At 42.1% G+C, this 27,904-nt stretch overlaps 1 protein-coding gene across 1 annotated transcript in view; it reads left to right on the top strand.

Annotated features, from left to right (window-relative positions):
• LOC119721982 (low-density lipoprotein receptor-related protein 2-like) overlaps nucleotides 1-27,904 on the top strand; it is a 64,865-nt gene that overhangs the window by 29,020 nt on the left and 7,941 nt on the right. Inside the window, exons 19-31 of the mRNA XM_038191960.1 lie at nucleotides 2,608-2,733; nucleotides 3,551-3,673; nucleotides 4,858-4,977; nucleotides 12,631-12,753; nucleotides 13,258-13,374; nucleotides 15,194-15,313; nucleotides 15,674-15,787; nucleotides 19,761-19,883; nucleotides 20,911-21,027; nucleotides 21,906-22,025; nucleotides 23,417-23,545; nucleotides 24,327-24,455; nucleotides 26,766-26,907. Coding sequence (XP_038047888.1) covers nucleotides 2,608-2,733; nucleotides 3,551-3,673; nucleotides 4,858-4,977; nucleotides 12,631-12,753; nucleotides 13,258-13,374; nucleotides 15,194-15,313; nucleotides 15,674-15,787; nucleotides 19,761-19,883; nucleotides 20,911-21,027; nucleotides 21,906-22,025; nucleotides 23,417-23,545; nucleotides 24,327-24,455; nucleotides 26,766-26,907 — 1,603 coding nt within the window. The remainder of the gene's footprint in view (nucleotides 1-2,607; nucleotides 2,734-3,550; nucleotides 3,674-4,857; nucleotides 4,978-12,630; nucleotides 12,754-13,257; nucleotides 13,375-15,193; nucleotides 15,314-15,673; nucleotides 15,788-19,760; nucleotides 19,884-20,910; nucleotides 21,028-21,905; nucleotides 22,026-23,416; nucleotides 23,546-24,326; nucleotides 24,456-26,765; nucleotides 26,908-27,904) is intronic.

The following is a 27,904-nucleotide window of genomic DNA, read 5'->3' on the forward strand; positions in this document are numbered from 1 at the left end:
CCAGTCTACCTGGCTTGAAACCGTTCATAGGTGTGTAATCTATTGCAAACAAAATGGCGCCTAACTAAATGTGATAAATTGGGAGCAGTATTTGACAAAAGCTAGTTTTTTTCTAATGCTGGTCGGCCAACCAGTGTTGGAATTGTTACAAAAATACTGCTTTCTTGAAAATGTCAGCCCACCCGGTGCCATGATTTTACAGGATGCTTTAGACTATCATTCACTGCATCCTTAAAAAATAGCTGGGGCGCAAAAACAACTACTCGATCGCAGCGGCAACTACATAGGTCGCCAAATAGGCGCTGGAGGGCCTTAATGGTCTCTGATGAGTGCCAACGTTTTTGAGCATGCTCAAAACAATCACAACACCTCTGTGCTCTGGCCAGGGCGCCGTAATGACATAACTCGGGCGCTGTGCAAGCATGAATCGTTCGACATTGAAGTGGCATTGAGGCAGCCTAGGCGCAAGGCAGTCGATGTGGTCTCCGTAAGAAAGTAACTCCACTGCGATGAACTTGTAGAATAATTTTGAAACTGGACTGTGGCTTGACCATTTTGTCGTGGTATTTATACAGCACAAGTGACGTCACGTGAGCGTATTTTGGTCGGATAGAGAGCGCGACGCGAGCTACTAGGAGGTATCAACAGCAAGCAGAGCGTAGTGTGAGCGCATTGACGGCCCAGCGGCAGCGACTAGATCGAGTAATTCGGCTTGACAGGACCGCATAGAGAGCGAGTTGAGCGCATCGTAAGCGCGGGATGACCACAGTATGAGCGTAGCTTGAGCTACTTTCTGGCCACTTGAGACAGAAAATTGTTATTTTCTTGTGTCCTCGCTGCAATTGTTAAATTTATTGGTCGCCGTAAAGTCTCCTATGAGAGCGCATATAATGTGACAGGCGCTTAACAGTCCAGTAAGGTATTTCGTGATAATGTGGTAGTTTTGTTTTTTGATGTTTACAATTAATGTTGCATATTCCCTTTAATGCAAAGACCAACTCCAATGATGAATGAAAACGTATAGGTTCTGTGCGTGAACCAGAGGGGGCGTTTTAAATACAACTGTGTGGTGTGTAGTGGACGTACTGCTTCGAGTGCATACATTATGAAAACTAGCGTGCATCTGGTCCCCGGATTTTCTACACGAAGCTTTAACATGGTCAAACCTCTCAAAATTGAGGCACTTTTGCTCTAACAAACGCTGTATCTTTTGAACGGAACATCGTATTATTTCGGGGTGAACGGAATATGAAAGAAATAAGCTTTATGATTGTGTATGTTTGGTCAACATTTTTTGAAAAACCAGGGATCATTTTTTTTTCAAAGATTTGCACTCCGCCAGATTTGTCTATGGCAAGCATGGAAAAACAGCCCAAACGGACATGTAGTTATTTAATGACCCGTCGTCTTTATCTTGACATAGCGCGATAACCCAAGGTCGTCACACTTTGGGGTGAACGGTTTTGTAAAGCGGAAGAGTCCCTCTTTCTTCCATGTAAAATTCATTGTGATTGGTGCTAAATCCAGGGATCATTTTTCTCTCAAAGTTTTCGTCCAATAAGCACTTTTCTTACAAAAATGACCCTTGAAAAGCCTTGTACATGTATAGCCGAGCTACACGTGTTCAGCTTGGGACCGTTCCACTTGAATAATGGGTACGAATCTGTCAATAAACAGTGACCAATAAATGACATGAGATCGATGGGAGCTTTAAATGTCCTGTAGTACATAGTAGAAAGTATAAATATAAAATAATGGAGTCCTTAAATATAAAAATTATTATACAAGGTTTTTTTTTCTGACGAAACATCATTTTCGTTTGGTTTAACCACTGATAAACATCGACAGTCTTTGTTCGCCCCTATTGCATGTAATGGATCAATCCAAATCCCCCCAGTTTACCAGTGTTGAATGTGGTGCATGTACATGTATGTATGTATATGTGCATGTATTGCAGGGCAACTATATAGGTACAGCGTGCATGGCTGTATGTTGGCACTCACACACAGAGCTTTGGCGCTTTTGGGGTCAAAAGTTTTCAGTATGTAGCACCAAATACGCACATTATTAATATCATCGGCAATGCGTTCGACTGTCTCTCCCAGCAGTCTCCCCAAACTCTCCATTTCTTGCCGTTGAGGGGGTACTTGTGCATGAAGTCCATACTTTACGATTTTGCTACACGTTAGTAATTTCTAAGAAAAAAAAGAAAAAAAGACCTCGGTTCGAATCCCGCCTGGGCCAATATGTGGATTGGGTTTTCAGTCCCTACCTGATTCCGTGGGTTTTCCCCAGAATATTCTTCTGAGCTTTTCCTTCCACCTCAAAAACTGTAATTTCTTCTCATTGTCTTCTCTCCACAGGTTTCTTCAGGCTTGCGAGCTACAGTGCCTAGGGTGCTTTTGAGGAATCCGTGGTTTCATTAACAGAAATGATTAATAATAATAATAATAATAAAAAAGAAAAATCACACACGCACAGTTATATTTAAAAAAAATTGATTTAAAAATAAGCATGGTGAAGTCAGCAATTAATGTACACAAGTCGGGCTTTTGGTAAACCTGGGTCTAGATAAATTTGTCTCAAAAATTCTTCATTGCTTTTAAGGTACGACGGAATGCGCAGCCTGGCAATTCAAATGCGTGGATTCGGGACAGTGCATCAGTCGACGATACGTTTGTACCAAACTTGATTATTGTGATGATGGCTCAGACGAAGCGTACCCGTTGTGCTGTAAGTTTCTGCTCTTATAAAGGGTCCATGAAATGAATTTTTCTGAGGAAGGCATTTGTGCAACTTTCTACTCCTCTTAAATGTATGAAAACTATTTGACATTCATTTTTGGCTAATTTTTATTGAGAAGTGCACTTCTTTTAAACATTCAAAAATTGTCCATGCTTTTCCAACTGAGGGCGTTGTTGTTGTGATGTCATTTCAGGAAGACATCGTTCAGTTTAGGGGTTTTCTGTTCAAATTGTGAACCCAAACATTTGTTCATTGAAAACATTTACGAGAAAAGTTTGCTCATTGGCTTACTGCCATGTACTGACACAACAATGAATCACCAAAGAACAGACAATTTACAACAGCAGAAATATCCACAATTCTGGCAACTTTTTGTGCTGAAATATCTGCAACATTGAGGTTTCAGCCTGAAATAACATCACAATTTTGCTCATGAATATGAACACTTGCATCAGCATAAAAAACAAAAATGGCACCAAAATACCCTTGAAAATGGCAAAACGAAAACTGAAAATAAGGTAAAATGGGACACAAACAGGATTGGCGATTTCATTTTGATTTTCTTTTTTAAATCAAAAAAATTCGATTTGTTTGATTTAAATCAGATTTTTTTTATTTATATCAGATTTTTTTTGATTTTTATATCCTTCAAAATATTGATATGTCTAAAAATGTGTCTCAATCTCCCAATGCACCCTTACACCCATCACTAAGGAGATTACAGGTTCCTATACTTGAAGGAACAGATTTCTCTCATCTGCGTCCACTGCCTAATGGTATTTGGTGTCCATTTTGCCTACTGTAGTGACTCATGATTGCGTAGAGGGGTTTTTCACCTGTGACAATGGATACTGCATTCCTGAGGATTGGAAATGTGATCTGGTCAACGATTGTGGTGACGGATCTGATGAGCCTTACCAGGAATGCCGTAAGTCACCCTCCCCCTGCTCAAGACTGACTCCGCCCCCATTCATTCCTACACTGCCCCGCCTAACACCTCCACCTGTGCCCCTGTCCCATTCCACCTGTCCACACCTCACTTGAAACCTTTCACCCACTACCCCTTCCCTATGCTGTCCTTCTCCTGCCCGTCCCTTGCCCACTTGCCTCTGCCCCACCCCAGCCTTAACCCCACCCCTAGCTGCCCCTGCCCCACTCAATCCATACACCAGCCTTCGCCTGTCCAACCCCACCTCAGTTTCTCTTATCCTGTTCATCCTTTCCCATCCCACCCCATCCCACCCCACCCCAGCCCACCCCAGCCTAGCCCACCCCACCCCACCCCACCCCATCTCACCCCACCCCACCCCACCCCCTCCCATCAACACACCACCTCATAACCAATCAATCCCTCCCCACCCCACTCCGTCCCACCCTACCTCTAAAACAGTTCTGAAACAGGCCGGTTCTATTGCCCACGAATGACTTCTGCAACCTCAAACAATCTTACTTTTCCAAATTTGCAAGATTCGCAAAATGTATTTCTTAAACTGTTTATTTCAAATTCAGCGTGAATCAATGCCCTTTGTGCATTCATTACGTGTATGTACCATTCTTGAGCTGGCCAGAGGTTGATCCAGGGGGTGCAGAGGGGGCGCCTGCCCCATTGGTAGTGACCAATATAAGTCCATCATTCAGTTGAGAGAGCCCCTATTCCCCCCCCCCCCCCCCCCCCCCCCCGGCACACTCTCTGCCTCCCGGCAGTAACCTCTGTGGATTCGCCTTCACTGACACTATCATATTCTTCAATAGGCCTAAGACGTAATGACGTCACACTTTGTTTACATGTGCCCTTTCCTATGTAGTAGATGGACCCCACTTTATCTGGCGTCCCGACTTCGCTTTCATAGGAAAGCGCATATGTAAACAAAGCCATTACGTCATTACGTCTCAGGTCTATTTCATATTTTGTTTTTTTGTGTCAGTTTACCCCACAATTTCCCTCTGAATTCGAAACCGGGCCCTCTTTCCACAACATTCCTGATACTTTTCAATATTGCCGGCTATTTTCTGTGAGCCAGCAACATAAAAGTGTATTGTTGTCTCGGGAATAGGGTTCTAAAGTATACTTTTACCTACGTACATGTAATATCCTCCCTTTTGTTCATTCAGAGAATACCCCCTGCCCACATGGTTGGATCCGGTGCCAGACCAACTACAGGTGTATTCCAGAATATGCTCGCTGTGACACATACGATAATTGCCACGATAACTCCGACGAAGTTGGTTGTGGTGAGATTATTTGATATCAGATATGAAACAAATATATTGCTATACAACACCTGCCGCTGTTTGAAAAAGTACTATATGCATAGGAACCAACTTCAACTAAAGGTCTGTGAGGCGAAGCCGAGTGGAATGGAACATTTCATCTGTCACTGAATGACATTATTCTTTCTATTGCACGAACGTGAAACATTCATTATTTGTTATATATAACATCTGAATAAATCCTCGTCATCTGATTGGTTGACTTTTAATAGCCAATTTATTCAAGTTAAAAATTGTTTACAAGTTTGACAAGTTCAGAGTTATCATATTTAATTTATGCAAACTGTTCAACAGGTTGAAAACTATCATATTTAATTTATCTCAATTTAAAACTTTTCCATAAGTTTAGAACTTAAACGGTTCAATAAGTCCAGAACTTTTATTGCCAATTTAAACACCACAGCGCCACCTTCGGCAACATGTGCAGTGACAGTGCAATGGTACTTCTAATCACAGTGCAATAGTACTTCCATTGCACTGTGCGCTGCGCGCCACGCACGCGCCATGCATTGGTACGAATAATTCAATGGCATGTGATCAACGATCCACCAATCAGATGACGGGGAATTATTCAGGTGTTGTATAAAACACACTTTCTTCCTCCATTCTTCCGTCAGAAAGTACATTTCTTTTCTATTTTTTACCTCATGTGAACTGCGAAGATTCATTGGACAAAAAGGAAAATGACAACAATTTTAGGTTTGCTTTGGTGAACATTGGGATCGGTCGTGAGCGAACCCTGCTGTTTAATATTCTTCTATATTATAATTCCATTAATAACATTATTCACGGTATCGTTTTAAACATTTCTTCTACAAGATCTTCTGAACAATGTTTAATATTCTTCAATATCGCAATTCATTATTTAAATAATGCGTAATAGCCTCCACGAATTCTTCGAGAAAAACATTCTATTAGATAAACGAATCAAAGCAACAAGTTATTCTTGTGCATCGGATTATTTTCTCCGTGCTTCATTTCTTTTTTTCTTTTTTTTTCTTTTTTCTTTTTACTTGCAAGACTAAATTAAATGTTTAATTTAATTTAATTTAATTTTCTATTACTCAGTATTCAATCAGCCTTTTTAATACTTAAAAGTAAGACTTGAACATGTTTCCAACCGCAAATCGGTTTTAAGCCGGAAAAGAGGCTTGTGTCTTAAATGCCAAGGTTCCTAGTAGCAAGCAAATTAGACTTGTTGTCTAACTGAAAATATACGTTCCTGGCGCTCTCTGTTTTCCACCTGCCCTGTTTGGATATCAGGAATGGAGGAACATTTGCGTTGAAGGCAGCAGATGCCCCGCCTGATTTCAAGCTGTGAAGACCGTAAGTGGCAACATCGGGGACGATGGGTCGTAGAGCGTCCAGTACTATCTCGCGTGTGCGTGTATAGCTGAGTGGTTTGGTAGACGATGTAAGGCCTTTCTTGGTGGCAACAAGTCTGCGAAGCACCGGTAAGGTTGAGTTGTTGGAATCGCCTAGAGCCGAAAAATACCGTTCGGCCACAGGCACTGGGCAAGTCGGTTTGAAAGTTCTAGCGATCACGACATCTGTCCCTTGCCTAAATTGGTCAGACTTGGATTTGCAAAGGTGTATGGTAAGACGGTCTGAAGAAATTGTACAGTCATTTCTGCTAATGTTTCTTATGTCATCGAAGCGAAGGAATCCGGCGTAAGAAATGAAACAAACAAACAGGATGCGCAGATCTGCCAGTGTTGCTGAGGAGTGCCCGTGGTTGATATGCAGCTTTGTCAGAATGTCTGGTGTGATTTGGTCTTTCCGGATGGTCGGTGAAGAGTTCTGCCTTTTAAAGCCTTGCAGTGCCATCTTGACAATGCTGTTGTCTGTTGGTGAGGGTAGACCAGCCAAACTGTGCACCCATTTGACGGCTGCTGCAGCGAGTTCGGCGGTGGATTTGGATCCGGTGGATGACAGATGCGATATGTAGAGTGCGAATTGGAATGGGTTGACCGGGAACTTGGTAATCTCTGGTTTTGATGAAGCCCAGGTCTCCCACTTTGTCCATGAAGCCTTGTACTTGGTCGTGGTGGATTCGGCCTTTGCTGACATCAAGAGAGACGGCAGTGTGCTGTTTGCCAGTTCACGGAGGGATGAGTCGCGGAGGGTAGATGTATAGTTGTTCCATATTTCTGTAGAGGAAAAGTGAAAAAGACCACCCAACAGTACGGGTAACAATGACGAACAAATTCGTCTGTTTATATAAAACATATGTTCCTGCAAAATTGGAACGTTAACAATTTCAAAGAGAAACATTTCTTCAGTGCCTGGATTTAAAGCGACAAATTGTGCAAATAGCCGCAAATCGGCAATTTTTTGGCAACAAATAGCCGAATCGAAGAATAAAGTCATGTTGAGTTCTGTTAGACTATTTAATGAGTTATTTATTTGTTGAAAGAAATATTTTTGATTGAGGAGTGTTATCGGTTCGATGCCGAGTGTCGGCGTAACAGGTTTTGGCCTGCTACTCGGTGGCCACGAAAAACCCCCTGTGGGGGAAACGTGGGTGCAACCCGGACCCTCGGCGGAGGTGCACTCCCCCTGAACCGATTTCCATTATTAATTGAGTTAATTTAAATGGGTTGGGAAGGGTGGGCAAGTCTGGTGTAGCAGGGTGTGTCGCTTGACCGAGAATGAATGCTTAGAACTAAAGCAGCTCTATATAAAGGAGATTAGGTGAACATTCTTGATTGCATAACCTGACGTAAGCGCTGCAATGAGCCAATTAGCATATCGTACAAAAAACGAAAAGAAATTCCACTTTCTTCCTCCATTCTTCCGTCAGAAAGTACATTTCTTTTCTATTTTTTACCTCATGTGAACTGCGAAGATTCATTGGACAAAAAGGAAAATGACAACAATTTTAGGTTTGCTTTGGTGAACATTGGGATCGGTCGTGAGCGAACCCTGCTGAGGAACGCAAAAGAACGGGGGTTGGAAAATCTTTAGTGGTTGGGCTACAAGGACTGATGTATTGCTGTGAAAACAAATAATCACATCACGGCGCCAAGTGGCCGGTGTCATAAAATTATATGCACGGTTATAACGATCAAAGTAATGGTGTCAAACGACCATGACCAACATTGAACAACTACAAACTAACCAACAATTCTGGTTTGGTTCAACATTTTTTAAGCACTGAAAATGGATGTGTACGCCGGTATCAAATAACCGGGAATAAGAGACTGTATCAAACTCCAGTCAAATTTGATCTATAAGCACTTTTGGCAGTAGCCAAGGTCAGAGCAACAAAAATTCTTGTTGTCCTTTCTGCCAGGGACCGTATGGTCAATTCTCAAGGCCAGTGACAAAAAATTGGGCGTTTTATTGAAAACTGAGTTGCGATCGAGCAACGGTGGAGAGAAAGAAATGTTTAAGAGCCGCCAGTCGTGAACGAAACTGTTCAAATGGACGCCATCATAACACAAGGAAGGCCAGAAATATGCCGAGGTCCATTTTGGGACGATAAGGGTGCCGTAAGCTCTACATTTTGCAAGATGCCTTAAAACGGCTACTATGAGGGAAACTGGTGGGCAAATGTAATTATTTTGATTGCACCAATTGTGACAGAAAGCGTCTACGCCAGAGGTCCCCTTGCACCAGAATCTAGAATTAAACTTCTGGACCTTAGAATTACAAGGGGAGGCAAATCGGTCAATTGAATGGAGGCCCCATAACTTGTCGACAAACGTGAAAGTTGTCTGGTCAATGGACCAATCGTCGTAATCGGTAACCCTACTGATGCTGTCTGCGATAGTATTGATATTTCGAGGAACCCACTCCGCCATTATGACAATATTGTGTTTCAAACACAGGTTGAATATGGATATGGCTAATGATTGCAGGTCGGACTTTGTGCTTCCGTGTGCTATGATGCGGGGAACGTTGGTGTTGTCCGTGAACCACCTGATTTTTTCGTGTGCGCAATGCTCACTCGACTCGGACAGTATTCTGAAGACGGCTGCTAACTCTCGCCATGTTGAACTGCGTATTTTCTCAGACTCCGACCAGGTTCCGTTAAAATCATTTGGGAAGCGTCTTGCACGTATCCACCCCAGCCAGTATCGCTTGCGTCCGAATAAACTACGCGAGACGGCGTGTGCTGGTGTTTATAGAAAAACCGTTGTACGCATCTAGGTTTGATTGCCAGAAATTCAACTCCGTGACTGTGCGATCCGATAAGAGCATGCAGTCAGACCATGAGGACCTGGATTCGGTAGTTTGATATGTGGCGCGTGTCATGAGGCGCGTTACTGGTCCTAGCGCTACTGACATGGATATTATTTGACCGGTGATGCTAGCGAGAGATTTTGCATGGGTTGGGATGGAGAGGGCGTGATCTGACAGGACTTTGTCGATTGATACTTTGAGTTTCGTAATTTTAGTGGGGGGCACGGTGAATGTCAAAGTGCGCGAATCTATGATCATGCCGAGGAACTTGATGCTAGTCTGAGGATGCCACATGCACTTCGTTTTACTTGGGACGAATCCGCTCTTGACTAGAGTTTGTTTAACGGTGAGAGAGTTGTGCAGTGCAGTATGAAAATCTGGGGATACTATGATGCCGTCATCGATGTAGGCAAACGAAGTGATTCCTTGTGCGCGCCAATGATAGATGAGCGGCCTGGTGATCTTAGTAAATATGTAACACGCACTAGAGAGACCGAATGGTAAGACGCGAAACACGTAGAATTTAGTGGTGGAGTTCTTAGATCTCCAAGAAAAACTGAGGTATTTCTGGTGGGGACCGAAAACGTCAACATGATGGTAGCCGGACTCGAGATCGAAACTGAAATAGTACTGGTTGTGATCTAGAATTTGAGATATGTGGGATAGATCTTCATATTTGAACTTGGTCTTGTAAACAAATTGATTGGGATGTCGAAGATCTAGAACTAATCTTAGCTTCTTCCCTACGGCAACTGTGAGAGGGTTACAGCAGTAAGGCGGACTATCGACCTCGTATATGCACCGTTTTCTCAGCAGCTCAGAAATGGCTTGTTCGACAAACTCGGGGTGGTCTAGGCTAGATGCATTGTTTTTTGCTATGAATGGAGGCGGAGTGGTTAGGAACGGGATTTTATAACCTGAATCCAAAACATCTATAACAAAATTACTGGCCTTCAAAACACTTCTCCAAAAGGAAATGCATTGTTTTAATCTACCTTGAACTCCTTCTGGTGTTTTGCCATCGAGTTGATGTTCCCAGACTCTACTGCTTGTCGGATGTTCTGGATCCTTGCAGTCTTGGTTGATGGAGTGCTCGAAGGGATGGACATGTTGTGCGCACATGTCCTTGGATACCGCATTGGAAGCAGATACGGTTGTCGTGATAGGCTCCCTGGTAGGGACGAAAATACTGCTGACGAAAAGGAGTAGCAGTACGCGTATTGGCCGCCATCGTCTTGGTTTGGTATGGTCTGCTGCTACTGCTGGCTCGCTTCTTGGGGGCCGGTTTCTTAGCAGCGGCTACCTTCTCGGCTTTTTTGATTCTCTTTTCATCGCTGGAGTCCTCGGCGAGGGTATCCGCCACGTACTCCTTGACAACGCCCCAGCCGAGCTCCGATCTGTCGGCGAGTCGAATTAGTTTCTGACGCTCTTTGGTGGCTTTGATTGCTTCTTTCAGATTGCTTTTTGCTTCGTCTAGGTCAAGCGTTTCGATGTTCTGTAGAGAGGTTTCGATTAAGGTCAGCACTTTCTCGCAATGAGAAAATTGCTGCTGATTACCGTCCCTCTTGAAGGTAGGTGTGTCGGTGAGTTTCTGCTTCTTGCAAGCAGATTGGACTTTTGAGTCTATAGAGTTTGTCAGAGCTTGGATGGCTTGCAAGATTTCTTGATTGCCGCCAACGGGCTGAGGCTGTATATCGCTCTGTGACATGACGCATAAGCAGGAGCTGTATTGGCAGTCACTAAGTCTGGTGTAGCAGGGTGTGTCGCTTGACCGAGAATGAATGCTTAGAACTAAAGCAGCTCTATATAAAGGAGATTAGGTGAACATTCTTGATTGCATAACCTGACGTAAGCGCTGCAACGAGCCAATTAGCATATCGTACAAAAAACGAAAAGAAATTCCACATCACGTGACATTCATTATTGCTCCAATTCAAGCCAGGGCCCAAAAAGTCCCATTCGCCCATGCATGGGGAATGGGATTTAGTATTCAACAGTTAGGATTACTATACCTCATACATATTCATGATCGAGAGCCGAACGTTCACTGGTCAATTCACCATCACGTGCCAGATGTTATTCTTGCTGTTTACCAAACGCGCGCGCGAGGATTCACACACATTGTAAATACGCATGCGTAGTAGACTGTCGCATGGGTTACCCGTGCGACAGTCTACTACGCATGCGCTTTACAGAGCAATCGAGGAACTGTCGCACGGGTGCAGTACGCACGCGCGAACATCACACAGGAGAGATGCATGGTTGCACGGTTCGCGTAAATGTTAATTTACAGAGCTCAATGACGCCGTACTGGAGAAAATGTATAGACCGTGTAAAGATGTCTCCTGTACAAAAGAAAGTTGTACACATTGCAAACAACTGTATTTACAACTGTAGTAACTGTATTATATTGCAAACGAACCGAACTAGTAATTGAAGTTGAATCTTTTGGTGAGCTGTACAAGTTTCCCCAAATTTTGTTTTAGGTGCATAATAATAAAACAAAATTCGGCAACTGAATATGTATGAGGTATAGTAAAACAAATATAACATGGTTTATTTTGGGTGGACAGTTGATATTAGCTCCCCTCGGTATTGGAAGTTGACAAACTAGTTCCCTCGGCTTCGCCTCGGGAACTAGTTTGTCAACTTCCAATACCTCAGGGAGCGAATATCAACTGTCCACCCTCAAACCATGTTATATTTGTATATCATATCCTTGTTCCATGACGCGGTATTTGTGTACAAATGCATGCTGGTGTGCGCATTCAGCATTGCGCATAGCGCGTGTTGTTGCAAAGAGCCAGCGCGACAGAGTTGCGTTCAAACATTTTGTGAAGGGTTGGTTTGGAAGAGAGAAATACATTTCCACCAATTTTGTATTGAAATAATAGTTAAGAAATTAATGACAAGGATCTATGTCGGTTATATAAAACAAATATTGAGTGGCTTTAAATTGTGAAACGGGAGGAATATTATCGCTCGGTAAAATCTTGACTTTTCCAGTTCACTCAGCATCGCCTCGTGAAGTCCAGATTTTACCTTGTGATAATATTCCTCCCATCCACTCTGAGCTACTCAATATTTGTATACTATTAAACCCATCTTCGAGGCCACATTGAAAGTAGTTGGCTATGGCTAGCAGTAGCATATGTGTCCATGGAAAGTGGCATCAGCCACTTCAATAGTCACATGTGTAATCCAAAGCCATAGCCATTATGGGTTATGCGTATGATGTCGTCAGTCCTATAGAGAGATGCACAACATGACCTCACTAAGGTCAAATCTATGACCTCACTGAGGTCAAATCTCGCATATAAGTTTACTGTGGGAAAACGGTTTGCATACCTTTATTAATTCAAACACCTCAGTTATAACTTTGATCTTTCAAACTTTGACCCTTGAACTTTGACCTTTACTTGGCAGAGGAAGTAACCTGTGACCCCCTGGGCGAGTTTCGCTGCACCAATCACCGTTGTATCCCCCAGCCATGGTACTGCGATTTTCAAGAAGACTGCGGGGACTTTTCCGATGAGCCGCGAGGCTGTGGTGAGTGTAAAATACCATTCGAAATCGACGGTCTCTTGTATTTTGCATTTGTTATTTTTGAATAAAAAAAAATCAGCCGGCTGCATTTGACTGGAAATGAAACAAAAAATGTTTAAAAGGCAGCCATTGCGTACACCATCCACAAATTTGCAGACATGTTTGGACCCAGTTTTTTGGGAAACACATTTTTTTTTGCCCCCCCCCCCCCTTCACACTTTACAGATTAAAAAAGTGAAGGAAAAAACACCTTATAAGTCATGTAAAGCTTGGAATGCCCTCTTTTTCATGTTGCTTCCCATTTGCATGCCTGTTCAAGGTAAACTACAAAACCCAAATTCACATGTTGGCCTCAGTGGGATTCGAACATGGGACGGCTAGGTGGAAGGCCAGGAAAGTACCGCCACGCCTGACTCAAGTCCACTTCCTGTTTATCCCCGTATTTTGTCCCAAAACAAACTGTTAATCTCTGTGAAATGTACCTCTCTCCTTTGATTGAACTAACAGAGCCTCGTGCCTGCAGCGAGAGCGAGTTCCGATGTGTCTCTAGAGGTCTGTGCATCAAGGGTCGATGGCGCTGCGACGGCAACCCAGACTGCAGTGACGGCTCCGACGAACAGGGATGTAAGTCTTGAAGGCATATAGGATCACTTGCTCATAATGAAAAGTTTGGGGCCCAAACGCGCAAAAGATCAATGTGTGTGAGACAGCTCCACAGCTTGCCCAATTGACCATGCGATTTGCATAGCACATGCAACACGCTGGCCACGTGCCCTCACACAACTGACCTCTGCAATCATTGGGGGAAAACTTTGACAAAAAAATGATCAGTGGTTTCTTAACCAATGAAATCGAGTCTTATATGAATGGAAAGAGGACTTCATCCTCTTTTAAACCGCTATCCCCAGTGTGCTCTAACATTGGGTTCTTGAGATATGTTGAGATAAACAACCAAAGGTTTGTCACAAACGGTCATTTTCTGTTCCGCTCCATAGGCAATTTCCTCATACCCCTCATTTTCTATAAAAAAAATTATCATTGTTTTTCTTGCCTTTCCAAGACAGTTATAAATAGACTTAAAGCCAGACGAATGAATTTTCATAATTTGCAACCCCAAGATTTGTGCGACCGTCCGTTCTGAAGATACAAGGAATTTAGTGTAAAAATGGGCTATCTTTGTGGTCATTTCCCCACGTTAAAGCTTGTGTGGACATTTCCGGTTGAGCAGATGCGCGCTACTTTTCATTATGTTCATGCATTTTGTTCATTTCCACTAAAAACACCACTCAAAATCCATAGAAGAACGTTTACAACCTACCCTGTTGAAGTTTCAGATCAGTGGATATAACACTTTTTGAGAAAACAGTGAAAAACCATGCACAACCTTTTGATAACGAAACATGATTTCGTCAATAGCACTCTCTATTTCCAGAAATCAGTCAATTGACTGATCGTTGGAAATCACCTACATTTCTTGATTTCTTCTAAATGACAGCAAGCCAGACGGAATACTTGCACAGGGTGTTTAGTACCAGTATGATCTGTAATACAATTAAGCTTTGTGTTAAAAATTTGGTAGGTTACTTTTTGGATAAATGCAAACAAGCCTTTAAGGCCAGTTCATACTTGGCATGAAAGCGGAGGGAAACGCGAATTTGTAAAACTTCACATTTCAACTTTGGTTAATTTCACAGGAAATGTGTCCTAACGTCAAAGTATGAACTGGTCTACATTCTGTCAATCTGTGTCACGCTACTTGTCTATAGATAAAATTAGAGGCCATTTGGGGCATCACAAGTCCAACTTTACGGACATCACATCTTTTGAAAATCAACTTTATCACCTTTTTCTTTTCATGAAAATTTATGAAGTGGCATAACTCCACGTATGCCGGATTTCATTGCATAAGTTGCACAAGTGTCCTTGTGCAGCTTTTTAGTTCTGAGACATTTCACAAAACTTTCACAGTTGTACGACTGTACAGCCTGCGACTTATGCAACAAATTATGGCGTAATATTTGCTGTCATTTTAGTTGGCATAAATTATGGCGCACAGAATAACAAGGGACTAGTTTACTGACACATCGTTATCATACTGTGGCCTTTATTGACAAACTTATCAAGGTTGATACCAGAAATTCACAGCTTTGTGTTTTTGAAGTCAGAGAATGCTATTTTACAATTCCAAATAAGTTGGACAAAACTGTTTTCAAAATGGCGGGTGAAGGTGATTCGGTGACCGACATTAAATTATTTCATAAACAGCGGGCGTAAAAGCTATGATTATTGTTCTGCAGTCGCACAAAAAACTTGTTGCGAAAATCTCACGAATGGCGTAAGTTGCAATTTTGTGTGTGAAAACAGCTGCTACTTTTGCAGCCAAGGTGCCATTTCAAACAAAAAGTGAATCTTGTGTGAATGTCTCTTTTGATTCTTCTGATAGGCGATCCACTGGTATGCGGGCCCGATCAATTCGAGTGCACCATCGGAGGCTGTATCGCTCGCAATCTAACCTGTAATGGCTACCTTGACTGCGGAGATCGCTCAGACGAAATCAACTGCGGTAAGAAATGTAGACATTAATGACAGTAACACATTTAAGAGTGGTATGTGTGTCTAGTGTGTAAAGCGCTCGCCTCTTACCACTGTGGCCTTGGTTTGATTCCCGGCTCGGACCATGTGTGAGTAGAGTTGTTTGTTGATTACGTGCCACAAGGGTTTTTCTCCGGATTCTCCGCATTTCCTCGTTTTTCCAGAGACAACTAGTCGACTAGTCACACAGCCCTACTTCAAATCCCATTTTCCCCTCCTGCTGCCCTAATCGCAAAGAAACTAACTATCCATGTTTTTTTAATTTCCCTTATTTGTCTAAATTGTCATTCAGATTAAATTTTCTCCTTTTTTGGTTTGGGAATTGTTTCAGTTTGCTCTGCGGACCAGTTCCGATGCGGCAACACATTTTGTGTGCCTCTCAGTCATGTATGCGACACGTATGACGACTGTGGCGATAACAGCGATGAATCGGTCGACGCCTGTCGTAAGTTGAGCCGTGTCCGGCTTTCTGTGATTTTATTGCATGCTGTGCACCATAACAGTTTTATTTCTTTAGTCTGCTTGGCCTATGTCTTTTGAATCGGTGCCATGTAGTCCCCTCCTTCTTGGATTGCCGAAGGGAGGGTACTTCTAAGGATTGTAAGGCTGCCCTCAGGTCGACCTTTCGAAGTCACAGAACAACTGGCGATGGAATTTCCAGGATCATGCTGTGCCTGAGCTACGATCGTTTGTAAAATATAAGTCGCTGATTTTTTTGCAGCCTGAGCATAACTGCGACGATATTAAGGCGTTGGCATCAGTTGGCGTTGAAAAAATTAACAGTCGCTAGATTAGAAAAATTTCAATTTCTGCACCCCGATATAACGTGTTCCCGGCAGGAGGAATCAATCATAGTTAGCCTGTGTGAAGTTACGACGTTGTGCGAACATCCGGATAATCTATTCATTGTGTTAGCCAATCAGTGTGTGGCAAAAATGGTCAAATGAAGAGATGAGGCCGTGGAAGATCGTTAGATTGTTATCAATGCTCACTGTCATTTTGAAAACGTCACATGATTACGTCTGTCCCGAGGAATCATCATCTCGTTGTGGGTGATGTGTGAGCGTGGTTGCGATTATTTTATGTCGAGATGCCACTTTTTCTAAGAGAATCACACGATTTCTCAGTTTTGTGACCTGAGCATTACTTTTCTGCTTGATGCCGACGGTTCCGTCGCGGCACAAGCAAATCGCAGGTCGACCTGAGGCCACCCTAAAACCTGTGAAATTCCGGCAAACACTGACTACAGATCTTTTTGAGTTGAGGTGAGCTTCAGAATGAGGCTGTTTCCCGCTGTCTGTGGAATAAGGGTCATTCTGTAAATTTAGGCTCCAAAGTGTTACATTTTTTCCTGTTCCTGTTACCTTGGTACTTTGTAATTTGCCATTCAAGTATCATTAAGAATGACTTCAAATGATATGAAAAAAATAGCACTTACTAAGTAGTTTGCTATTCGTAATCACTCTTGGAGGATGTCGGCGTAGAGTATATCATTTGTCATTTGTGCATTTTTTTTTTTTTCATTTGAAGCAACAAAAGTGCTCAAAATCTTAATTAAGAGGGTGCTGAACAACTAACCTGATGAAGTTTCAGCTCAGTGAATGCTGTATATTCCGAGAAAGCAATATTCTAGGATCTCGATTTCAATTGAACAGTTGCCGACTCATGTTTTGAATTGCGCCCGAAACCAGCGTCTGGGACGTGTTCTCACTCAGCCAATGGCAGCTACGCGATGACGAGCAGTGAACCGACAAATAATAGCAACCGTGCACACGTGGCGTTGTGTCAACACTAGCATACATGTACACACATTCACGGTTTTGCTGAATTAAAAACGAACTACTAGCAGAAATTTCCAAAAAATGCATCTTTGGAAATGGCCTTCTTTTATTGATGTCTTCAAAATGACAGCATGCCAGAAAGAATGATTTCACTGGGAGTTTAGTGCCGCTTCTATGCCCCCCCCCCCCAAACGAACCCAATTGTTTTTTTAATTGACGTCGCAATAAAGACAGGCACTGCGTAAACCACCATCTTTTCCTCCAAAAAATGTGTCAAAGAGGTTAGAAACTGCCTCAGATTGCACCACAGAACATCTAGAATCCAAAAATAATTTGGGGCCCTTTTTGGGGACGAAATTTTTTTGGGCCCCAAAAATAGCGTTCTTTATCCGCCCTTGGGATGGTTTGACTACTCTAGTCGACTATTTGGAATCAACACCCACAGCTGGGTTCCATAGCCGGTTACCAATAGCCACGCGCATCATGAAGCACAGCATGGAACGAGCACCCGATTTCATCAAACTCTTCGTAACTTACGATGCATAGCATCTCTACGATGCGTCGCAGCTGCGACGCATCCTGCGATCCATTTCACAAAACACTTCATAAGTGCGACGCGTCGTAAGTGTATTTATAGCCCAACTCGGTGACTGTTTTATGTATTTAGTCAGCGTACAGTAAATAGTCGTCTGATATTCAACAAAGAGTCGTCGGATCTCAGCTTGAAATTTGTTAAAACGTTAAACAAAATGGCGACCGTGCGATGCAATTTTGAAGGAAAATCTTTCATTGGACTGTGTAGCTACTTTGCAATTTCAACTCTAATATTCCGGTCTAATTCATAATTATTCAATGAATTTTCTATTTACAACTTTACAAATATTGCCTTGGTATTATAATCTCGTTAATGTAATGATTATGGCATAAAACTGGCTTTGAAATGACTCTTCTTATTTTGCGATGACCACTAGACACGTCGTAACTTGCGAAGTGTTTTAAGCCGTTGTCAAGGAACTTACGACGCGTTAAACACATCGCAACTTTCATGAAATGGAAGATACAACGCGTCGCGAGTTGTGACATATCATGGTTAATTGTCAAGGGCATTACACTTCCTTCCATAATGCTGGAATTGTTAGTCAGTTCTTGTTTTGACGAGCCCATGCTCACTTTTGCTTTCGTGCTGAGTATAAATCTACATTTACTTAGCAAAAATCAGTGTACACATATAATAACTGTTTGCAGCATGCTTACAGATGAACAGATGTTGTTCCTGATGAACTCACATTCAGTGTTTCTCAATGAATTTCTCACAAAGTCAAACCCACCTCAGCTGAAACTGTTACAAGTGAGTCGTTGCATGCATTTCCTTAACATAAATATGAATCTTGCAGACAAATAAACAGGAGAAAAAATTCAAATATTCTTAACTTTTTAATTTGTACTTTGGGCAAATGGCTTTCCAATTTTTTTTTATACCCCAAAGTATTATATATGGAGATGCTAAAAGGGCGACAACAATTTATTGGCTTTGTTTTTTTTTGCTTCACGCCATCTTTGCCCAGGGTAGGAATCCTGTGTACATTGCTGATTACTGGTTATGGAAAAATATCCCCTCCTTTGCTTTTTTTTGGTCCCAATTTGTTGGGTTTGATTTTATGACTACACTATCTCTGCCTTTCAAAATGATGGTTTTTGAGCTTTTATGGTTCTTTTTAGAAATGGCAAAACCATTGCAGCCTTTGATACCTGTTGACGTTTTTGTGGGCATTCCTTAACATGTTGCCTTGCTTGTTGAACCAGCTTGCCTATTTTTCTTTCAGTCAGCCCATTTCTTTGTCGTTCGTATTAGTCTAAAAAGTAAAAATTCTAACAATTTTTTTTCTTGCAACACTTATGAACACAGGTCGTGGGGAGTTTCCAAAACACGGCTTTTCAGCTGGCTTCACCTCAAAGAGATAGGCCTTGAGGGATATTGCTCAAAATATGTCAGTTTTTTTCTGCTTCAGAACATCAACTACTGTATGCAAAGCCAAGTACTTTTTATTTGATTTGGACATAAGAAGACTTGCAAATCGTCACCAACACCTCGAACTGACACTCAGTTGCACCAGTCGCGTAATTTACAGAACCGTGTTATATTCATTTTCACGAACTAACACCCGGCACAGTGCAGCACTGCATGCGCGCACTCCGTATTGATCTTAATTTCACCAGTAAAAAGGTTTTTAATTAAATTTTTGTGTAAGCCCACAAGTATACGGATGGATTGAATTCATGTCAAAGCTTTCGACGCATTTTCTCTGAATTGTATTTCCGTAATATGCTTGAGTGTTAGTTCGTGAAAACCAAGATCATTCTATTTTACGTCGGTGTCCAATGTGCGCTCGCACAACTCGGTTGTTAGTTCATGAAACCGAAATTGTTGATTACGCGATTTTCACGAAGTAACACCCACTAGTGCATGAGTGTTAGTTCGTGAAAACGGTGACGAAATGTAGCCAAAGCTGAATCAAAGCCAAGATTTTGAAACCTCTGTAATATAACCCTTCCTCAACAATACAACCCCCCCCCCCCCCCCCCCCCCGCCTTCCTACCAAAAATATTTACAGTGGTTTTTTGTTCTCTCCTGAACAGGCACTGTCGTGTGTGAACCCAACGCCACCATGTGTATCGTTGATAACCTTCTCAAGTGTTTGCCTGAACACAAACGATGTGATGGCATTCAAGAGTGCTTTGACAATGAGGATGAGCGAGATTGTGAGTGAATTTTCTTGTTTTAGGAGGGCTGTTAGTTGTACTGAAACAGCCCTAGTTTTTTGTAAAGATATTATTTTTTGGTCATTTTCTCAATTTTGTTCTCTGTCCACTTATCTCCGTAGGATTCAAACACATTTTTATCCTACACCCATTTATATCACTCCCATTGACTTCAAACTTGGCACATGCATCGACCATCCTCTTAAATAAGATTTGTGCTGAGTCAAGACATCGTGATGGCATCATCATGTGTCGTGACAAACACCTGTCTAGTTTTTGTTTTAATTGATAATTGAGGAACGTGCAGAACAAAATTGTGATTTGTGACCGATTTCTAACAAGCTTGTTCAGCAGGAGGTCGTGGGTTCGAGTCCCACCCAAGCAACCCTTTGAATTTTTCTCACCAGCTCTCAGACATCACTGGAAAAATCGTACTCATAAAATAATGAATACAATACCAAACAATCCTTTGTGACCCTATTGCGCTTGTTATAGTGATCTTCTGTTGTGAGCGGTTTTGCCTGTCACTGTATGTATTAGATTACTGAGCACAGGTAAGGTACGCGTAATCCGCCTGCGATACGCAGCAGACTCAGCGGCTGTAGCTAGTAGGCATAACAAAGGCGTATTGTTACATGATGCAATTGAGCCTGCAAGAGTTTGTAGCTGGCCGGTATTAAACTAAGGACATAATTTTTCACGTACTCACTCCGTTGACTCCGCAAACGGTCATTACTGAAAACAATTATAAATCAAGTCTCTATGCAAACTGTGAAAGTGGATTTTCCATTTTTATCACGTTACCACTACAGCTAATATCTTACAATCTTTTTAGACATTCTGAATCAGTGGAATAGAATTGTGTGCACTCTAGTACCAGCATAACTAGGCCTGCCTAGTCGTGCTTTTACCAAAGATCCAGTGTTGATTTAAAACCTGTACATCTACGCAATTTTTTGTTGTTGTTATTACAACTTTTTTATGGATTTCCTTTTCCTTTCGTTTTCCTCAATTTTATTTTGTACAGGTGCGAGGGTCTGCACGGCAAATACCTTCAAGTGTCAGAACGGCGAGTGCATCATGTGGGACGGAGTGTGCAACATGCAGCAGGACTGCAGCGACAACTCAGACGAGACAGCATGCTGTAAGCGCTGTTATAGATACAAATTTCCTCCTGCCAGTTTCACGGCGCTGTTAAGCACAGGAATCTTGTGTTTTTGAGAAGCGTTTTTTTCCACGGGCGCGACTCAACTCTCATTGCAATTTTTGTTCTCACATCGAGCACACTTTTAACATCTGTGAGATAAATGTTGCCTTGTACATGTAATTTGAGCAGAAGAATTCAAAGTTTGACCGAATTTCACTTGTTTACTTCTGCCAGACTCCTCAAAATGTTTGGCACATACAGCACGTGAGATTTTTCAAATCGCGCGTGCGTATTGCGTGCACGCAGCACGGATGCGCTGAGTGCACAGTGTACGAACTCTGTTAACGATGAAAGCCCAGTCTACAACAATGCTACAACTTAACGTATATTTCAAGTTTACTTTCCGGATTATATCGTGTATGGAATTTCTTAAAACAACTAAAACATATTCATGAGCAAAACTGCTCATTTATTTATTGGGAAAACCTTTGTTTCCCTTCTTTTGTTGTCCTTTGTTCCTATTGAAATCTCAAACTCCATAGCGTTTCCCTTATGGGGCAGATAGATTTCTGAATACTTCCTTGTGGGGTCTATTGTTCTATTGTGTTTACTGTCCCATGAGGAACCAGGTACATGTACGTACTGGTTTGCGCATGTCACCTAGTGCACAAAGACATTTAAAGCATCTTCGCATGAGCATCAGGCGTCGTCGACAAAGCGTTTGAAGGTCCCTCCCATGGTCTTCCCAAACTCTCCCTTTCTTACCGTTGAGGGGGTACTTGTGCGCGGAGCCCATATATAGATTCTTCAGTGAAATACACTGTAGCACAAGTGCTGATGGGTTAAAGTTGCCTACTTTTGATTGTCTTTGACAGACAAAGACCCGGTGCAATGTCAGACGAGCACGTGTCAGAAGGAGTGTGTCACCCTGTCTAATACTGCTATCGTCTGCAGCTGTGGCCCAGGCTTTGTGGAAACGGCCAATGGTTGCGAAGGTGGGTGCTTGCTTTTCTGTAAATTGTGAATTTTGTTTTAAAAAGTGGACGCATAAATCTTACGGTTGGTCTCCCTGTGCTATTTTGTGCTAAAAAAAAAAACCCAAAGAAAAAAAACCACAGAAACAACTTTGTATATACAATGATATAGTTCGAAAATTAGCAAATTGAGTTTTATTTTCTTAGAAAAGAAAACTAGTACGACTTTCAGATCACTCTTTGTAAAACTTTAAGCCGGCCTCAGGTTGATCTTTTCACAACAGAGAACAGTGAGAGAACTTTTCAGGATCAAGCTGTGCTTTAGCTACCACTGTCGGGAACATTTCAGCAGCCAATTTTTTTTTGGCGACCTGAGTGTGACTCAGATAATTACCATTAAGATGATCGGCATCAGTTGGGGCTAAAAAATCGACAGTCACAGAAGTAGAAAAATGTCTACTTCTGCGCCGCGATGGAACGTGTTCGCAACAGGCTGAATCAATCGCAGTCGACTCATGGACGCATCTGGATCTTCTAATTTTATCGTGAATCATCGTTATGTCGTGGGTGATGTGAGCATGATCGCAACTGTCAAGATGCCTCATGTTCCACAATGATCACATGATTTCTCAGTTTTGCGATCTGAGCATGACTGTTGTGCTTGATGCCGACGTTTCTGTTGCGGCGCAAGCAAGTTATATAGGTCGACCTGAGGCGGGCTTTATTTATCTATTCCATTTCTTTTCCCAGGGTATGCCCCAACAGTTAAAAACTGGTTTCCATTGGGGTCCAGCATGCATAACAAATTGTTAAATAATGTTAAGTAAAGATAAACTCTAAGGAAAAGTACATTGGTGAAACATATACGACGAACATTAATATTTACATATACAAGTACATGTATCTCAGAAATATTAAACAAAAACCATATACATTGTACATATTTTAAACATTCAATTATAAGGCATGAATTACTGATCACGGGATGAGCGAAAACCCCACAAAAACCCTTTTGGGGGAAAAAATGGGGAAATTCCCGATCCGGCTCCAAATGAATACCATGGCAACCAAGTATATAACTCCATAGATCAGCAAATTTGAACTAAATATCACTCACTTATGGCTTTCGTAGTTCTGATTTAAATGTATTTAAGGAATCTATAGTTCTAAGTTGTTCATGCAAATTATCCCATTATATTCGCACCACTCACAGCGAAACATTTGGCATAGCATTCCCTTTTGGCTAAATGAACTTCCAATGCCATGTTAGTTGATTGTCTTGTTTTACCAATCCGTTTAAGTGGTGTGAAAAGATTTGTCATGTACAAAGGAGTAATTTTGTTTAGACATTTTAAAACAAGAATAGCCTTTTTAAACTTTAAAGTTTTTCCCCATTTTGATTCGTCCGGAAGATATCAACGAGTGCTACCTCCACAATCCCTGTGACCAAGTCTGCCACAACACCAAGGGGGGTTACGAGTGTTCCTGCGCTGTTGGTTTCACAGACAGAGGTGTCCATGGCAACGACTGCAAAGCCAATGGTAAATAGCAATATTGTTAACGTTTGACTTTTTTCCGCATAGACATTCCATCCCGAACATACAGATTTGAAGTACGTGTGATGGAAAAGTAACTTGGGAAAAGCCTTTCAACACTGGCCTCGAAGGGCCCATGCAATGTAAATTTTTATAATGCAAGCCTTGAAAATGCACCTTTGTGTCCAATTTAACCTTATTTGAATAAAAAAATTTGTTTTTGCCATTTTCAAGAGTATTTTGGTGCCTTTGTGGCTTTTATGCTAATGCAAATTTCCATATTTATGAGCATAAGCTTGATGTAATTTCAGGAAGAAATTTCATGTAACAGCTATTTCAGCACCAAACGTTGCCAGAATTTTGGATATTTTGCCGTCATGAATTTTCTTTTCTTTGGTGATTCATTGTTACATGACAATGAGCAAAGCCAATGAGAATTTTTTTTCTTACAAATGTTTTCATAAGCATGTTTGGGTTTCACAATTTGAACAGAAAACACCTAAACTTAACAGTATCTTCCTGAAATGACATCACAGCAACAGCGTCCTCAGTTGTCCGGAAAAGCATGGACATTTATAAATGTTTAAGGAAGTGCACTTTTCAATAAGACTAACCAAAAAATGGTGGTCAAATAATTTCCATACAATTAAGAGGAGGAGAAAGTGTCACAAAATGTGTTTATAAGAAAAACAGGAATCCTTGAAAACTGGGACAGTAACCATTGCATCAGTAAGTTTTACAACAAAAATCTAAATATGATCACTGCGTCTGCTTGCCTTATTTGCAGGCGATGTTGAGGTGATTCTGTTTGGAGACGGTTCAGAGTTACGCAAGTATGTCTTGGAGTATAACAGGTATCAGGACATCGTAGTGAACGAATCTCGTATCGACTCTGTGGACTTTGACTTCAGCTCAGGTTGGCCTTATCAATTTAATCCTGACACTATTTTGTATAACGGAAAATTTTGTGAATTGGATTTGTTAAAGTCTCGCCTTAGCCCAAAAGTTTGGATAACCCCATACCGCCAATGAATGCGCTATATCTGGCCCATTGTGTAGGCCACATGCATGAAAAGACTTCTGGTGAATAGCCAGTCTGAAGCGATTAGAATGTTGTGCACTCTTGGACCAGCTTTACAAGGCTTGCCTAATTGTCTGTTTTGTTATGCCATGGTATTACGCAAACACAGCCGTATGGTTACGAAGGGCGATTTCTAAAGGTTACGTAACACTTTATTTTGAATGAAACTACATGCACACAGACATGTTCACCCAGGCGTGTAAAATCTTTGAAATTAATTTCTCCCATTTGAAAGACCGTATCTTCATGCAACTTTCAGGGTTTTTTTCCCTTATAATGATCCAAGCACGTGCTAAAAATGGTTGTGATATGTTCATTACTTTTTGTTGAAATTGGAAAAATAGGCCTGGCTTCGTGTATTTTTGTAACACTGGCGTTTGCAATAGCTGTCAATCTTTTCAAGCCTCAGGAATATTAATAAGGTTCCTATCCATTATGGTGTGCAGTAAAAGTTTGAGTACTAGCCTCCTTCACAAGTTATTAATTAATAAATATCACCCTTTTTGCCGGCTTCCATTGGTCAGTACCGAGACCCACGCCAAGTCACGCCGAGTGACACTAATGAATATGCTAATATGCACTTTGTCAATGTGTTGCCAGGCCAAAATTGGTCAACCATAGGGCCTATACGGCGCTAAAAACCATGCACGTTGGTTGGTTGGAAAAAAATCCATGTCGAAATTTTCCTTGGAGATAGTTCAAGGTGTAACACTAGTGTTTGCAACAACAGATGAACCTGAAATTCGGAATATACTTAAATGATATAAGTGTTCAACTACTTGTGAAATAACAACTTGAGTAGATTCCTAGAAATTGACATAAATACATAGATTTGGGGAAGTTTTCGAACGATTTCTTCCAGACTTGAATGTCAGCTTTACCAGTAACCAGTATTGATGTTTCAGCATAGATGACGGCGATTTTTGTCACTGACATGAAGTTCCCAATTTCCTCTTCCGTTATAATTTAACATTTCAATCACACTGAGCATATTTTCTGAGAAACACAACGTTCAAAAGGCCATTTTTTGGGGGTGCATGAATTTCACTGCTCTGTTACAGCGTCGAAATACCTAATCGGATTAGCTTTGCCTATCAATGGCAGACGCTTTGCCTTCGCAAGCATAAGGCTTGAACCACAGCATGGTTCAAGCAGAGTGGCTTGGAAATTTGACATTGGACAAAAGTAAAATGTTAAGCAATGACTCGGCAATTATTACTCAAGAAGTTCCTTACCCCTGATATGTTTCTTCTGAAGGCCTTGATGCCTAACACAAGCACTTCCCGAAAGTGTCCGCTTCAATAATAATAATAATAATCTTAGTGCTTGTATAGTACTTTCCATGGTATCAACAATCTCAAAGCGCTTTCCAATTATTACCCCGATCATCAGGCCATGAAATCACGCGGCAGCCGATATCAGTGCTCAATCGGTCTTTGACCCTCATGGGTACCCATTTATACTCCTGGGTGGAGAGAGGCAATTGTAGTTAAGTGTCTTACCCAAAGGCACAAACACCATGTTCCTGGCAGGGTTCGAACCCACGCACTGTCGTACATGAGTCAGACACTCTAACCACTGGACCTTGGCGTTCTACAGCTTCAGCTCTGCCAGGTCAACAACTTAACTAAGCTCACACCCTCTTGTCCCAGCTTGTGCGGTTCAAGAGTGTTACCCTCTCAATTGAACCTTTGTTGCCTGACTGTCTCGAAACTGACGTATGATGTTTCCTCATTGACATCTGCATGGGTCACAACTGCCACGAACTCATGCGCGGGCGCTTGATGGCACACTTTGCCCTTTTACTAATCAACAAATTTAGATTTGCCACCCAGGCAGTATGCCAGTCACATAATTTGTCTGTCGTAAAGGTTTTAATAAGGTGCTAGCAACAACCCCACCCATCGCTACTGTTCTGTAGCTGGGAATCTAGGAACTTTAAAGATACTACTTCCCTCGTATTTCCAACCAGTTGGGCGATAGTGGGGGATAGCACATGCAAGATAGCCACTTTTACTTCTCTGATGCGTTTGAGCATCAACCAATGAAGAAGTGCATGGAGCTCATAAGTATGTATGAAATCTAATACTATTTCTTCTTTTTGTTTCTTGATCCATTTGTATGTCGCTCTGTGCATGCATACAGGCTCTGTGTACTTCACAGACTCACAACTGCGTGCTGTCAAGAAAGTCACAGTCGGCAACGATAACGCCACGGAAGCGCCGGATAACCTGGGTCTTGACAATGTGTACGCTCCCGTGGGCATCGCTGTGGACTGGCTGGGAAAGTAAGTACAGTGGGGGAACTCTTAAGCTCTGGTCCGTGGACTCTATGGGATCCGTACACAAGTACCCCATCAACGGCCAGCAAAGGAGAGTTGGGGGTGACCTAGACTGGTTTCCGATCCATCCACTGCATTTTTCGAATGTATCCAAAGTAATTGGAGGAGGGGATTAATCTCGGCGACCATCGCAGTTAGTTGAATTCGAACGTTTTTGCACGCCGACGACGCCTGACGCTCACACGTGGTACGTGTGGTGACTATAGCTTTTGCACATTCAGGAAGTTGTGCGTACTTCGTGCGCGAACGCACACAGTATGCCCACGCTGTGTGTCCCGTCCACGGAGTACTCAAAAGAGGTAAAAACGCGCCCTCTTTTGTTGGCGCACAGATCCTAACAGTAAAGTAAAGTCTGTCACAAGCCAATATTATGCCCATCAGGCCGGCATTTATCTTCAGTTTCAGTGGCATGAAACTACTGAGAATAGTTCTATTCCCCCTGGATGGGATGCCAGTCCATCGCAGGTTACTCCCCAGCTAATGTCGGTACCCATTTATACTCCTGGGTGGAGAGAGGCAAGTGGGGGTGAAGTGGCTTGCCCAAGGACATAACACATGTGCAGTAGCTGGATTCGAACCCCTGACACCTCTGATCATAAGGCACAAACAACAGATGGCACTTTCTGATCACCTTCATTAAACCCAGTGGAAGGGACACGCCGTGTGTGCATAGATATGGCGTTAAGGACGCATGACCAATTTTATTCAAAAATAGGCACAAACTAGTGGAGGCTTCGCACGAGCATCAGGCACCATCGGGGATGACATTTGATTGTCTCTCCCAGTGGTCTCTCCCAACTCTCCCTTTGTAACCGCTGAGTGGGTACTTGTGCACGGAGATGGTGCCACCATTTTGTGCTTAAACAGCGTTAGTGCAGCAATTCTACACTAACCCTGTGAGCACCCTGTGAGCCTAGCGGATGGAAAACTAATTCATAAAGGT

The sequence above is a fragment of the Patiria miniata genome, unplaced genomic scaffold, assembly GCF_015706575.1.
Source record: "Patiria miniata isolate m_02_andy unplaced genomic scaffold, ASM1570657v1 HiC_scaffold_14, whole genome shotgun sequence".
In the NCBI taxonomy this organism is placed as follows: Eukaryota; Metazoa; Echinodermata; class Asteroidea; order Valvatida; family Asterinidae; genus Patiria; species Patiria miniata.